Source organism: Melanerpes formicivorus, unplaced genomic scaffold (assembly GCF_026170545.1).
Source record: "Melanerpes formicivorus ecotype bairdi unplaced genomic scaffold, bMelFor1.0.p_v2 SCAF_13, whole genome shotgun sequence".
Lineage (NCBI taxonomy): Eukaryota > Metazoa > Chordata > Aves > Piciformes > Picidae > Melanerpes > Melanerpes formicivorus.
The window spans coordinates 3,224,212-3,239,609 of NW_027142365.1; the positions used below are offsets into that span (position 1 = coordinate 3,224,212).

The following is a 15,398-nucleotide window of genomic DNA, read 5'->3' on the forward strand; positions in this document are numbered from 1 at the left end:
AGTTCATCTCCTGCAGCAGCTCTTAATTAAAAACAACCACCCATCTGTCACCCAGGATGCAGAGCAGCACAAGAACTAAGCTGCAGAGCTTTGTTTTATTTCAACCAACAGCCCGCAGAAGAACGTGGCGAGACTCGGTCCTGTGCAACTTGCTGCCGAGGGCCATGTGTGCAGTGAACATCCCTCTGCTCCCCCACCTCCCATGCCTGCGGCAGGGGCTGCACTGCAGCTCCCCCAGCCTGCACTGGGCGAGCGCCCGCGGCAGGACAAAGGCACCCACAGCCCGCGGCCTCATCTGGCTGCCCTGCCGCTGCCAGCACGCCCGGGCTGCTTCCTCAGGCCCTGACCGAGCGTGCCGGGCCCGCTGTGGGGGCTGCGAAGGGACCGCAGCCTGCCACTGAGGGAGGCCCCGGGGCAGCGCGACAGCCCGCGGCCCTCTCCCAGGCCTAGCCCTCCGCATCCCCGCCGCTGCGGCGCCACGCTCCGCGCCCGGGCCCGACTCGGCACCAGGCACGGCGGGCGGCACCGGGCACGTGGGGCCTCCCCCGTCCCGGCGTGCCCCGCGCGGCCGCCGCTCTGCCCGCCGCCTCTGTGGGCGGAAAAGGGCGGGGCGGGCCGCGCTGCGCTGCCGCCGGCGCCCGGCGCTGGGAGAGGCCCGAGGCCGCGGCGAGGGGCGGGGGGAAGGTGAGCGGCGAATCGGTCCCGGGAAGGGGGGGTGGGGGGATCGGGTCCTCGTCTCCCACCCCCAGTCCTCTTTCGCGTCCATTGGGATGGGGGGTGACGGGGTGGGGCTGAGCCGTGCCGCTCGCCCTGGCTTGTGCGGGGGGAAGTGGGCCCCGAGAGGCTGGGCAGGGCTCCGATGTCAGGATGTGGTGTCAGAGAAGTAAGATTCGGGGTGCTTGGGGAAGTGTGCGAGGAGGAATGGGCTCTGAGGGGGTGAGTCCGGGATGACCAGGGATGATCTGAGGGCGTGGGATGCCCTGCTAGGGAAGTAAGGTGTGAGATGTGCAAGGAGAACGTGGGGAGGCAGTGAGAGGTCTTGAGGAATATGGGGATGGAGTGGGGATGAGCGAGGATGATGTGCATTTTGGGGTGGAGGTCCTGTACTGTGGATGTAGGATTTGGTGGTTTCTTGGAGTGTTTGAGGGGTGTAGGACGAGGAGGGCTTGGGACCCTGAGGAGGTCTTTGTGTTCTGCTGGGGATGTCTTGAGATGGGCTAGGATAATGTGAGGGTTTGGGTCCTGTGGGGTAGGAGCAGGATTTGAGGGGGTCTGGGTGCTTGAGGAGACCTATCAGTACCAAAGAGTGGCCTTCAAGGTGTCTGGGTTTAATGAGGAGTATGGACAAAAAGTGCTCTTGTGGGGTTGAGGCTTCTAATGCAGAGTTCGGGTGTGTGTAACGTGATGAGTGCGACAGGATGCATATGGGAAGGGTCCTTAGTTACGTGGTGGAGCTTGGTGGGCTTCAGGAGGCTTTTGGATACAGGTTGGAAGGAATGGGTGTGTATTTGGGAGCAGATAAAGTGATGTTTCTGAGAGATGAATGTAGATGGAGAGCTTCACAGCCTTGTGTGATTTGGGCAAGAGTCAGGACAGAGGCAGTGCAGTGGATGGTGGGATTGAGTGTTGGGTTTTGATTTTTGTGCAACACTCATTATTTCTGGTAATTCATAGGAGTGTGTGTAGACAGGAGGCTTGGGATGGTAAGAATTTTCTACATGCTTCCCTCTGGGGTCAAGAATAAAGCCTGTAGGGCTTCTAGGAGTCTATAGGCTCTTGGTATCCCCAAATACTAGTTCAGTTAGCATCATGCTTTCAAATTGTCTTTATTCACTGCTAAATCTGGAGTGTGGCTCTTGTTCTGCTCTAGGTCTGTGATACTTGGTCAGCAGCTGCTGTGACCATTGAGGGAGAGCAGGTTTGAAGAAGCAGATGGAAACTCTTACTGCAGCCTTAGAAGATGAGAAATTTAACAGCATTTCAGATATTCCTTTTATATACGAGAAGAGGATAAAATCCACCTCATGATTCTGCAGAGAAGTAGTAACAGTCTCTCATGAGCCATGTCTCAACTCTTTTTCTCTTCATGTTGAGACTGAAACCAGCATTTGATCTGCAGCTCTGTTAAATGTTTTGTGTTTCAGTCAACCTGAATCTCTCTGATATTCTTACATCCCACCTGTAGTTGTCTGTGACCCCTTCTGAAGGGAGTCCTTTTCTTCTGCCCAAGGAAAGATGCATTAGGTGCAATAGTTACAGTCATGTATCAAGCTATCCTATCTAAAAAACTTCACAGAGTGCTTCAGGAGTCTCCTAGACTGTGGTAACTTCACTGAAGCTTTCTGCTTTCCCTTCAGTAGGAAGATCAGAACTGGACAAAATCATTGGATGTTGTCGGGTTTGAGACTGTCCCTCTAGAAAGAAGGGAAATGTGAACAAGCAGGGCAAGAAGGTGAATGCTTAAGAGAGAGATCTTGGTAACAAGACATCCCTTGTTAGTGTTATGCCATTCTTAGAGGGAAACTTCTGCTTTTGGTGGTTAGATGAAATAGTTTCTTGAAGAGCAGTATTTTTGAATGTAGTTCCTCCCCTGAGCTCTGTACTGGTTGGGGTTTGCCTTTGTAGCCTGTTGAGCAGATTATTTTCTACAGACAATGAGGTAGCAGTTTGTCTAGCATTTGGGGATGTCTGGCACTTGTGAACTGAGTCTAATCTTATTTGAAGGAGATTGCATAACAGTGAGGTAAAGTGTAAGAGGTCTGAGTGAGGCTGCCTTGGTAATCCCTACGCAGTCACTGGAGAGAGTTGGCTGTTTCCTAGGAAGCGAGGGATGGAGGAGCTGCGCTTCAGTGAGGACACCCTGAAGAGTCTTGTTTGTGGTAAAACTGATAAATGTATTCTGTGTCTATGAGTCTTGCACTAAACAGTTTTCTTCTGAAGTGCTGTTACTTGTACAGATGTTTCAAGTAATGAAAACCCAGGCTTTGTTTACCTCAGTCATAAATTATGACTTGTTCTTCTGAAACAACCACTTAAAATATTTCTCAGGGTTTTGCTTGCCTTGTGAAATAGCTGGCTTGACATGATGTCATTAGTTCTGGATACAGTACATCTGCTTAATTAAAAGATACATGTACATTATCAGAGTACTGGCTTTAGTGTTGGGCCCCTCAGAACAAGGACATTGAGGTGCTGGAGTGTATCCAGAGAAGGGCAATGAAGCTGGTGAGAGGCTTGGAGAGCAAGTCTTGTGAGGAGCAACTGAGGGACCTGGGGTTGTTTAGCCTGGAGAAAAGGAGGGTGAGGGGAGACCTTCTGGCTCTCTACAGCTACCTGAAAAGGTGTTTGAGCCAGGTAGGGGGTCAGTCCCTTTTCCCAAGAAACAAGCAATAGGACAAGAAGAAACGGCCTCAGGTTGCACCAGGGCAGGTTTAGGTTGGACATTAGGAACCATTTCTACCCCTCGAGGGTTGCAAACCTTGGAACAGCCTGCCCAGGGCAGGTGGATTCACCATCCCTGAAGGTATAAAAAAGCCATGTAGATGTGGTGCTGAGGGTCATGGTTTATTGGTGGACTTGAAATGTTTGGTTAACAGTTGGACTTGATGATCTTAAAGTTCCAATCAAAACAGTTCCATGATTCTAAAGTTCAGGAGCTGAGTTCAAAGGACTGCCACGTAAAGTCAGTTGCAGATACTTTGGGCTGCTAATCATATGCAAATTGCAAGAGTCTGGAGGAGGGAAGGACAGGTCAGTTTGAAGTGATAAGACCACAGATTGATTTGGTTACGTGCACAGACTGATCAGCCTGGTAGGTTTTGCTGGTGTGTGTTCACTCACGGGTGCCATGGCAAGACTGACCTGCGAGGAATTCAGCTCAGAAGGAAAGTGATGTGAGCACCTGTGATTTGCCACAGGCACTAAACACCTTCTGATGTGCAAGATAACAAGAGAAAAAAGAAGAAACTCCAAAGCCACACTGAGGTTCAATGCCAGAGCAGGTGGGCTGGGGACTGGGGAAAGAGACAGGAGAGGGATGGATGAGTTCAAGTGATGGGTGGTTGGTGAGAGGAGCTGCCTAGAGATGTAGGAACCAGTTGCATGAATTTACTTTGAGGGTTTTCTACCTTCTGTAGTGTTGTGTTGGCTCTTGTATCTCTTAGCCAAACTTGTGCTACATTTCAAATAAACCCCAGAATTACAAATATCTTCTCTATATATAATTTTTTTTAGCTCCTCAGAAGTCTTTACAGGTGCTGTTCTCAAATCTCACACCTCTGTGCTCTGCTGGGGTGTTACCTACACTGACATTCCTCTGCACTGTAAGTGGGAGCTTTATAAATAGGACCAGTGAACACATTTCCAGCTGTTGTGCCCTGAGGTTGTGCTCAGCTGCCCTCTGTTGTGATTGGAATTGGAATCTTCTCTCTGTAGGGGATGTACCTTTCTGTTCTACCTATTTTCACAAACCCAAAAGGCACCTAAGATGTTTAGTCTACTTGCACTTACAGGCTGGCCCTGTAAGCCTCATTGGGCGGCACAACTGAAAATTCAAAGGCAGGTAGATAAAAACACCCCAACAAAACAACAAACAAACACTGAAAAGCAAACCTTTTGGATGAACAGAGCAGTGATAGTCTGATAGTACGTGGCAGCAGGTGTGTTCTCCAAGGGAGGAGCACTGAGTCATTTCTCCAGTGAAGTCTGCCATTTAATTTGGAGGTCTGCCTGATGGTGACTGTTACCAGATCTTTCAAAGGAGAGCAGCAAATCCCTCTGATGGGCAGCTGGTATTCAGTGAAAACCTTTTGCCCTGGAGCATGGAGGTTTGTATGTCTTGGCAAGTTGTGTACCTTTATATGTGCAGTTGGTTAACTAGTATCCCTAGGGAGGGATATATATCACAGGATCCCAGCATGGTGGGGATGGAAGGGACATCTGGAGATCATCTAGTCCAAATCCCCCTCCTAAAGCAGGGTTTCCCAGAGCAGGTGGCCCAGGACTTGCTTCTCTAAGAGAACAAAGTGATGTGCAGTTTTGCAGTTCCTCTGACAAGGGATGGTTGCTTTATCACGCTGGCAAGTTGCAGCTCCCTCTGATAGGGCTGAGTTTCTACATGTTATGGGGAAATGATTCCTGTGGAGGAGAAATAAGATCCTCTTAATGCTGCTTGTGGTGAGAACTCAACCTTTGTTAGTCATCAGAGCAGCTCTACAGGCAGAAGAGTTTGTGAATGCCTGAAGTAGAAGAGACTTTGCACTCTTACCTTCTTAGACAAGAAAAGCACTTGATGATGAGACAGGTTTCAAAGAGACTTTGAGCAGCATAATGAACTGTTTGATACAGAGCTGTTTAAATCTGTCATTCCTCTATCAAAAACTGGAGTTCATGCTGGGATTTTTCTTCTTTTTTTTTCCCCCCCCTAACACTTTGCTTAATTTGCCTAAAGCAGAGTAAATGCCCTTTTTTTTTCTTGTCATAATCACTTAAAGTTTGCTAGTTTAGAGCTGCCTTTGTAGAGGGAGCTAGGAGAACTTAAAAACAGTGCTTGAAGCATCAGAAATATTTTATGTATCATTTCCTAGCATTTTTTAATGCAGCTTGGAATTGATAGATTGTCCTGGTTTGAGTTAGAATAGAACTAATTCTGGTCAGTGATTTTACTTCTCAGCTCAGTCTCTCCTCAGCGATGGCACTTTCTGAAGGTCCGGGCATGTTTGCACAGACAGTGGCTCCTTCTGGAAGTGAGAGCCCTGATGTTCAGAGTTACTACCAAGGGTTGGGGTGCAGGCTGAATTCACTGCTGAATCTTGTGTACCATGTTGGGGGGCAGTAAGAGGTGGCACCTGCAGGGAGGAGGGGACAGTTGAGGTGACCCTAAACTGAGCACAAGGGATTTCATCCCATGTACATTACAGAATCACAGAATTGTTTCAGTGGGAAAAGACCTCTGAGATCAAGTCCAACCGCTGACATACCACCACCATGGCCATTAAACCACATCCCAGATTGTCATGTCCACACATTTCTTGAACATCTCCAGGGCCAGTGACTCCCCCACCTTCCTGTGGAGCCTGTTCCAATGCCCAACCACTCTCTCAGGAAAGAATTTTTTCTTAATATCCAACCTAAACCTCTCCTGGCACAACTTGAGGCAACTTCAGTGTAAATCTGAGGGATCACCAGGGTCAAGCCTCTCCTTCAGTGGCTGGTGTCTGAGGAGGACTATTCATTCTGCCTTCAGTCCTGAGCTGCATGTTCTTGAGACCAGGTCCAGAATCCAGCCCTGACCTTTGACATATCTCGGATAAGAAGATGAGTTGTTTGTCCTCCTTGAGGCAAAATGCTTTGTGGGATTTGCTGGGAAATCTTGCATTGTAACTATGAATGTCTGTACAGGTCATTAATTTTTAAACTGTTCTGTGTGCTTTTCTTTCAGAGCTGCTGCCTTAGCCTTCTAACATCTTGCACTGCCTGCTCGTGGTATGTCCGAGGGACAGGTCTCTGGTGTGCTCTGACTGTACCAGGTAAGTCCCAGTAACAGCTTTTTATGGGAGATTGTGACCTGTTAAAGAGTAAGAAGTTAGAGAAGGCAACTTTTATTCTATATTTAGTCCTAGCTGATTCAGGAAAAAGAGTCTAGCAGGCTAGAATTTATTGTTGTATTCCGGTGTTCTACCAGGGAATCCAATAACTGCAAGACTAGTGCAGGTGCAGTGTATCAGTGAGAGTCAGCCACTTTCCATCAATACCTTTCAGAAGTTCTCCAGCATCTTTGATGCTTGAAGTAAAGAAGAGGGGGAAAGAGTGGTTTCTCAGTTAAACATTCCTCTGTGGAGCCCTCTGCCTCCCCTTTTTGTCTGAGAGAGGCAAAAACGGACACAGACATCACCTCTGAGAACGGTTTGATCACCTTTCAGTGGCAGTGGTGCTGCAAGAGGTTTGCTCAGTAGCAGTGGTGAACAACCATTGACAGATTGCTTACCTTGACACGTTCCTGGCTAGCACATTGGCTTGTAAATAGCATCACATCCATTCACTCAATGTAGTATTTCATTTTCAGGTTGTCCTCATGAGTACTCCCGTGGAGGATGTCCATGATCTTCTTCGCCTGTGTGGTGCGGGTGAGGGATGGACTTCCCCTCTCAGCCTCCACAGATTTTCATTTCAACCAGGACTTTCTGGAATGCAGGAGGAAGTTAAAGGCTTTGTCCTCCATTCTGGCACATTATCCCAGTCGAGGCACGGCAAAGGGACGTGACCTTAGCATACAGTGAGTCTCTGCTGTCCTTTGGTTGGGCTTTTGTACTGTGCATTTCGAAATGATTGGCTGGGAATTAGTTGACCTTTAGGTGTATCCTGTGGTGCCTGACTCTGAAATCCCACCATGCATGTCTAGGTTGTAACTGCCTCGTTTCTCAGCATCACAGCCACACAGCTCCTACTCAGTTTAGTAAGCATATGTTAAGAATTACTTATTTTAGTGGTAATCTTTTGGTAGCAAATGCTTTATTCTTGAGAGGCAGGACTTGTTACTATTAGTAATTGCAGTGTCTTGGACTTCTAAAATAAGGCAGCAATGTGCCCTTGTGGCCAGGAAGGCCAATGGGATCCTGAGGTGCATTAAGAAGAGTGTGGCCAGCAGATTGAGAAGCGTTCTGTTCAATCTCTGCTGTGTCCCAGTGAGGCCTCATCTGAAGTACTGTGTCTAATTCTGGGCTCCCCAGTTCAAGAGACACAAGGAACTGCCAGAGAGAGTCCAGTGGAGGCTGCAAAGATGCTGAAGAGACAGGAGCTTCTCAGTGAGGAGGAAAGGCTGAGAGACCTGTTTAGTGTGGAGCAGTGTGAGAGGGGATCTTCTTGGTGCTCAGCTGGGGGGCAAGAGGATGGGGCCAGACTCTTCCTTGGGGCCCAACAACAGGACAAGGGGCAGTGGGCACGAACTGGAATGCAGGAGGTACCATCTGAGCACTAGGAATAACTTCTTTCCTGTGAGGGTGATGGTGCCCTGGAGCAGGCTGCCCAGAGAGGTTGTGGAGTCTCCTTCTCTGAGAGATTCCAGACCCACCTGAATATTTGATCCTGGGCAGCCTGATGTGGATGACACTGCTTTAGCAAAGGGGTTGGACTAGATGATCCCCATCAGTTCCTTCCAAACTCCACCATTCTGTGGTTCTATGGCATCCTAATGACTGGAAATGACTTGGTCTAAACTCCAAACTCTTCAGTGACTGAGGTCTCACTGTTCTCTCAGCATTCAGCACTTCTGATTCTGCCTTGGCTCCCTCGTATGTGCTGCCCACTCCATTTGCTGAATACCAGCAGAGGTCAAGTCCCCAGAAGCTCAGGCTGTTGGATGTGCATTGAGGAGAGCTGAAAACAGCCAGCATGGAGAAATATTAAATCTTTGCTTTTATTTATTGGAGAAGGATCTTCTGGTCTTTATTTTAGAAAACTAGAGTTTCATTGGAGATGAGAATTTTCACTTACTATGGATTTTAGTGTAGGTTTAAAAGCAGCTTTAGCTGGTGACTGCATTGCTGCTTAGCAAATAGAAGAGAACTTAAAGTAACACTGAGCTGAAATGAAGTTATCTCTTTTTTGGTGGGGGGAGAGGTTGAAGACAGAAGGTCCATGAACTTGCACTGAATCAATTGGAAAAGCAGAGATTAGCATTTTAATTCCTTATCCCACAAGAGAACTTGTGCCCTTTAATGCTAGCACGTTCTGCTGCTTTTAATATTCTGTGGTCTCTGCATCTCTCTGGCTCTGGAATGAGAAAAGTGCAAACAGATCCGTGGCAACAAGGCTATAAATTATTGACAACTGGGAGAAGGTAGTTTTACACAGGCATGGTGTTGATCCTCAGCTGTCAGCTGGGGGCAGAAGGAATTTAGGGAACATGCCCAGTGTAACTAGGCTGTAATGGAGCTAATCAAAACCAGAAATCCTAAGTACACAGCCTAGCAAACACATAAAAATGTGATAAAATAGAAACCACCAATACTTCTGTGTGAGAGGTGACTTACATAAGTAGTAGAAGGAAAATACAGAGAGAGAATAATTGTACAGCTTCCAAACTTTGGGCTTTATACCAAGTACTTTCTAACAACTGGCTGATCTGTAAGGGCCTTAAGGTTTCCTCAGGCTGCTTCCAGTAGGTACAAATCTGTGATTATGGTGAGGGTTGTGGAAGTTTTGAGTGCTGACATCTGAACTCAGTGCCCTGATCCCTGTCTGTCTTACTGAGGGCTAGAGGAGAGTGATCTCTCTTATCCTGCTGTACCTGCCTATGTTTTAGTCAGATGAGTGCCCTCTTCAGTTTCCTGGAAGGTTTTGGGCCATCTGGAAGTGGAGACTTCTGCATCAATATGGCCTCAGTGTTGGAGAGACACATTTTGGAGGAGAATTTTTGCTGTGCTGTTTCTGATCCAAACTTACCTTTATTGCTTATGGATGGCTTAGCAAGAGGAATGTTTGAATATTTTGGGTTTGCAAGCCAACAAATCTCTCTTCCTGGTAATATGGAGTTGTCAGAGTCAGCAGGAGCAAGGAATTGCTTTCTGTGAGCAAACTTGGGGTTTTTTCAACTGTTTGTGGAATGCCACTGTGTTTTGTTTCAAGCTCTTCCTGCCTCTCATGTTTTAGAATAGAATAGGAATAGAATAGACTAGAATAGAATAGAATAGAACAGAACAGAACAGGTTGGAAGAGACCTTCAAGATCATCAAGTCCAACCTATCACCCAGCACCATCTAATCAACTAAACCATGGCACCAAGCACCCCATCCAGTCTCTTCCTAAACATCTCCAGGGATGGTGACTCCACCACCTCCCTGGGCAGCACATTCCAATGGCCAATCTCTCTTTCTGGGAAGAACTTCTTGCTAACCTCCAGTCTCCAGTACAGAGACAGGCAACAGAGTTGGTGAAGGGTCTAAAGAACTTCTGGGGAGAGTCTGAGTGAGCTGAGGTTGTAGTTTGGAGAACAGGAAGTTGAGGAGAGGAGCCTGAGGGGAGATCTTTTTGCTCTCTACAACTGCTTGAAAGGAGGTTTGAATCAGGTGAGGGTTGGTCTCTTCTCCCAGGGAACAAGTGATAAGAGAAGAGCAAATGGCCTCAAGCTGCACCAGGGGAGGTTTAGGTTGGAAATTAGGAGAGCTGTCAAGCCCTGGCCCATGCTGCACAGCACAGTGGTGGAGTCACCGTCCCTGAAGGGAATTAAAAGTGGTGTTGAGGGACAGTCACCACTAAACAGTGGTAAATTTGACAGTGCTTGATTAATGGTTGGCCTTGATCTGGGAGGTCTTCTCCAGCCTTATTAATTCTGTGGCTCTGCAATGAATGATTGAAGTGTTCCATCTACAGGGCCTGCAGGACTGTCGCAGCGCTGCAGGCAGCAGGGTTTTTTTTAGCTGTCTCTTCAGCAGAGTCTGTACATTTTGTTTTGACAGAAAGCACAGTTTGCTTCTCATGTTCAGCATGACTCTTTCACCTCTTTGTGTTGATGTTTCTTTTTCCTTTTCCATTTCAGTTTCCTTTCTTCTGGGGATATTGCCTGCATGGCTATCTGTTCCAGCAGCTACTCCACCATCATGGCGTTTTGCTTCCTGGAGGAGCTTCAGTGGGAATTTGCTGCTTCCTATGATACAACAAGCATCGGTTTAGCTTCCAGACCATATGCTTTCCTTGAATTTGGTTTGTCACTTTATTCTCTCTAGTAGTAAGAATTCTGTGTCTGCTACTTTTATGGTGCTAAATGGTGTCTCCTGGCCAAAGCCTGAGCATAAAAATACATCTGTGTATGAGCCTTTAGCTGCATGTGGAGGAGGAGGGGGAGATCTTTTAACTGCATTAAACTATTAGATTATTGGGTTTTCAGTTCCTGAGAGCCCCTGTAATAGACAGACAAAGTGCTGTGTGATTAATAAATAAGCACAGAAGGGAAAAAACCCACATCTCACACACTTTCTAACTTAATTTAAAGAAATTGTACAAGTAGAGACAGATGGGTGCAGGAAGAAAGGCAGACAGAGTAGATTGTTGTGGGCAGCTTTACTTCTGGCATGGCTTGGAGTCACAAAATACTTCATAATCATGCCTAGTGTTTCTTTTTTAACCTGATAAAAATGGTTTTCTTGCCAATTAGCAGCTGCTCTACTGAACCTCACACCTTTGGAAAACACAGTTCCCTTGCAGAGAGAGACTCTTTCCTGGGAGAAGATAAGATAATTGCAGTGAGTGAGCTCACTGCTGCCCGTATTCCAGTGTTAAGATCATGATTAAATGACTGAGAAATCCACAAGGAGAGCATATTACACAGCTTGGATCTTGGGTGGATTCCCTGCAGGGCATGTTCCTGGCACGATGTGACTTTATGCTGTGATCTAAATTGCTCCTTTTGAATTTCTAGCCTCTTCTAACTGCATAAGGCTCTCCTTAAAGGAAAAAGCAAGATGCAATTTTTCATTCTTAATTTTGTGCTGTATTTTGTTGCTGACTTGTGTGATCTATTGATTTCTTTCATTGTTTTCTTCTTTCTGGGTTTGGATTTAAGATGGACTTGCTGCTTTTTCCTTGGTAATTACATACAATGCACTGTGTCCAGTTCTGGGCCCCTCAATTTAAGAAGGATATTGAGACACTTGAGCCTGTCCAGAGAAGGGCAGTGAGGCTGGGGAGAGGTCTTGAGCACAGCCCTGTGAGGAGAGGCTGAGGGAGCTGGGGTTGTTTAGCCTGGAGAACAGGAGGCTCAGGGGAGACCTTCTTGCTCTCTCCAACTCCCTGAAGGGAGGTTGTAGCCAGGTGGGGGCTGGTCTCTTCTCCCAGGCAACCAGCACCAGAACAAGAGGACACAGTCTCAAGCTGTGCCAGGGGAAGTTTAGGCTCAAGGGGAGGAAAAAGTTCTTTCCAGAGAGAGTCATTGGCCATTGGAATGTGCTGCCACTTGAAGCCATGGTTTAGTTAGTCAGGAGGTGTTGGATGGTAGGTTGGACTTGATCTCTGAGGTCTTTTCCAACCTTATTGATTCTAATTACAGCTTGCTGACTTAAGTTTTCGCTGAGGAATGCTTGTGGCACTCTGGATTCTAGCACAACATACAGTCCTCCTGTGTGCTCTCAAAACTCATACTCCAGCTATCACATCTGCATTGCACCCAGCAGTAGGGTATCTTAAGAATATGTATTATTTTGCCAAGAAACCCTGTTTTATTTCCCTGAGTGTTTGAAATAGCTTGAATTTGCCAGTGCCTTTGCACCATGAAAGAGGCAGTAGCAGTGTATCCACAGTGAGGTAGCTGAGCTCTGGAGGCGTCAGCAGGTTGTACGTGGGCACATTCTCTACTTACTTTCAGTGCAGCTTGGGTCAAAGCAGCAACTGTGTTTGTGGAAAGGGATTTGCTTGCAAGTGGTGTTAAGTTGAAAGGGAGAGATGAGGAAGGGTGACCTACATGTAAAACTGTGGTTTGGACACTGGTGGCATCGCTGTGGGATTGCCCATCAGAGGTGCTTCATGACTCAGATGTAGGGGGAACTCATTTATCTGTGCTGGGGTAAAAACTAACACTTGATCTTATTAAAACACTGTATGGAATGACTTCTCCTGCAGTGGCTCTTTTCAGTGGTGTCCAGTGATAAAACTAGGGCCAACAGGCACAAACTAGAACACAGGAGTTTCCACCCAAACAAGAGGGAAAACTTATTTCCTTGTGTGGGCTCTGGAGCCCTGGAGCAGGCTGCCCAGAGAAGTTGTGCAGTCTCCTTCTCTGGAGAGATTCCAAACCCACCTGAATATTGTCATCCTGGGCAACCTGCTGTGGGTGACCCTGCTTTAGCAGGAGGGTTAGACTAGATGATCCCCAGAGGTCCCTTCCAGCCCCCCACCTTGCTGGGATTCTGTGTCATTCATGGGTGGTTTATGTCTTAACATCTACTCTGAAATACAAGAGCTCATTTTCAGTCCACTCCCAGGCAGGACATGGAGATTTAAGGTGTCCTGGAGGGACTGGGTGTAATATCAAATACCCAGGAGAGGTAGTTCTTTTTTTCTCCTAACCAGTGATAGAATTTTATTCCTGAAGCTAATAAGAAAAGAAATGAAGGAAGAAATGAAGACCAATCAAAAAAAGAATGCCATGGTTTGATTAACAGTTGCCTCGGGCACTTCACTTCTGCAGAGCTAATTGAAGCATGGTTTTTATTGTTCCAGATAACGTTATTCAGAAAGTCAAATGTCATTTTAACCGTGTGCCTGCCTCTCAAATCAAGGCCAACTGGGAGAAGGTTGAGGAGGAGCTGAAGTTCCAGCCCCCAGTTCAGCTGCAACTAGAAGACACGGAGCTGATGAATGGGATGGCCAATGGCGGGCACCCAGGTGTTCATGTGGAGGTTGGTAAGTTACTACTACACACAGGTGACAGTAGACTTCCTGAACCTAACTGCAAACATCAGAGAAAACATGCAACAGCAGTGGTTCCCTTCCCTGTTGAGAGAGAGATGCATCATGTGTGTGAAACCCAAGGAAAAAGACTAACTTTATGTCCTAGCAAACAACATATGCTCTGTAGATCCTAGCAGGTATGCATCAGAGCCTTCAAGGACTTGTGCTAGTGTCTTTTATTTCCTCCCCTAACCTTAGATGAGCTTCTCTACATGTGACTGGACATGGCATTTCCCAGATGGAATTTCCCTGCTTTTCAAAGAGTTGTTTGTTAATTTTGGTGTGACAAAAGAAGCTCCACTAATGCTTTGCTGCTTGGAAACTTTTAGTGCAAGAAACACAATTGCAGTCTGAATCAGAGTTGCTTCAGCAGTGAAGAAGGAAAAGATGGAAGAATATGAGCTGAGGGTAAAACTTTAATTCATAGTATCATAGTATCAGTCAGGGTTGGAAAGGACCACAAGGATCAGCTAGTTCCAACCCCCCTGCCATGGGCAGGGACACCCCACACTAGATCAGGCTGACCAGAGCCTCATCCAGCCTGGGCTTAAACACCTCCAGGGACAGGGCCTCAACCACCTCCCTGGACAGCCCATTCCAGGGTTTCACCACTCTCATGGGGAAGAACTTCCTCCTAATGTCCACCCTGAATCTCCCCACCTCCAGCTTCATTCCATTCCCCCTAGTCCTATCACTACCTGAGATCCTGAACAGTCCCTCCCCAGCCTTCCTGTAGGCCCCCTTCAGATTCCCAGACTGTCTGTCATGGGTTCTTCTCGTCCTCTTTGCTTTCTCCTTTTCCCTTATGCTTTAAAATTTAATGCATTTGACTAAAATTCTGGAAGAGGATATACATCTATATTGCAACAAAGCTGGAAGCTGTGCTTCAAGAAAAATAAAACATCTCTATAACAACAGGTGCCTGCATAGACAGCACATAAAGGCTTGACAGGGGACCTCTTTGTAACAAACACTGACAAAGGGTAATGACTTGAAAGTGAAAGAGGTTAGATCTGGGTTAGGTACTTAGAAGAAATTCTTCATTGTGAGACTGGAACAGGCTGCCTGGAGAAGTGGTGGATGCCCCATCCCTGGAGGTGTTCAAGGCCAGGTTGGATAGGGGAATGGAATGGAATGGAATGGAATGGAATTAACCAGGTTGGAAAAGACCTTTGAGATCATCCAGTCCAACCTATCACCCAACACCATCTAATCAACTAAACCATGGCACCAAGCACCCCATCCAGTCTCCTCCTAAACACCTCCAGGGATGGTGACTCCACCACCTCCCTGGGCAGCACATTCCAATGGCCAATCTCTCTTTCTCGGAAGAACTTCTTCCTAACATCCAGCCTAAACCTCCTCTGGCACAGCTTGAGACTGTGTCCTCTTGTTCTGGTGCTGCTTGCCTGGGAGAAGAGACCAACCCCCACATGTCCACAACCTCCCTTCAGGTAGTTGTAGAGAGCAAGAAGGTCTCCCCTGAGCCTCCTCTTCTCCAGGCTAAGCAACCCCAGCTCCCTCAGCCTCTTCTCGTAGGGCTGTGCTCCAAACCCCTCCCCAGCTTTGGTGCCTTTCTCATTTGAGTAACCTGGGCCAGTGGGAGCTGTCTGTGCCCATGGCAGCAGGGTTGTAGCTAGATGATCTTTAAGGTCCCTTTGACCCCAAACCATTCTGTGACTCTATGGTTTTTTTATCTACTCTTAGAAGTACTAAGCTCTACTTCTGTATTGTAAAACTGCTATCTTCTTGTTTATGTTTCAGTTAAAGTCCTACCTATTTCCTCTACAAAGAGAAATCACAGAATCATTTCAGTTGGAAAAGACTTAAGATCATTGAGTCCAACTCTAAAAATAGCACTGTCAAGTCCTCCACTAAGCCATGTCTCTGTTTTAATTAGCATTAGCATGGCAGTTTAAATGCAGCCAGGGTGCCCTGAGCTTGTATTTCCTCTTTTT

General features: G+C 47.1%; 1 protein-coding gene across 4 annotated transcripts in view; it reads left to right on the forward strand.

The window, feature by feature from the left end:
* Positions 1 to 595: 595 nt before the first annotated feature.
* SEC22C (SEC22 homolog C, vesicle trafficking protein) overlaps positions 596 to 15,398 on the forward strand; it is a 28,763-nt gene continuing 13,960 nt past the window's right edge. For 2 of the 4 annotated variants that reach the window (XM_068145895.1, XM_068145898.1), the window contains exons 1-5: positions 596 to 684; positions 6,440 to 6,527; positions 7,064 to 7,273; positions 10,535 to 10,698; positions 13,210 to 13,392. In XM_068145895.1, coding sequence (XP_068001996.1) covers positions 7,092 to 7,273; positions 10,535 to 10,698; positions 13,210 to 13,392 — 529 coding nt within the window. In that variant the 5' untranslated portion in view covers positions 596 to 684; positions 6,440 to 6,527; positions 7,064 to 7,091. Of the gene's footprint in view, positions 685 to 2,800; positions 2,880 to 6,439; positions 6,528 to 7,049; positions 7,274 to 10,534; positions 10,699 to 13,209; positions 13,393 to 15,398 lie in introns of those variants that run through there. The other 2 variants (XM_068145897.1, XM_068145896.1) reach the window with 2 other exon arrangements.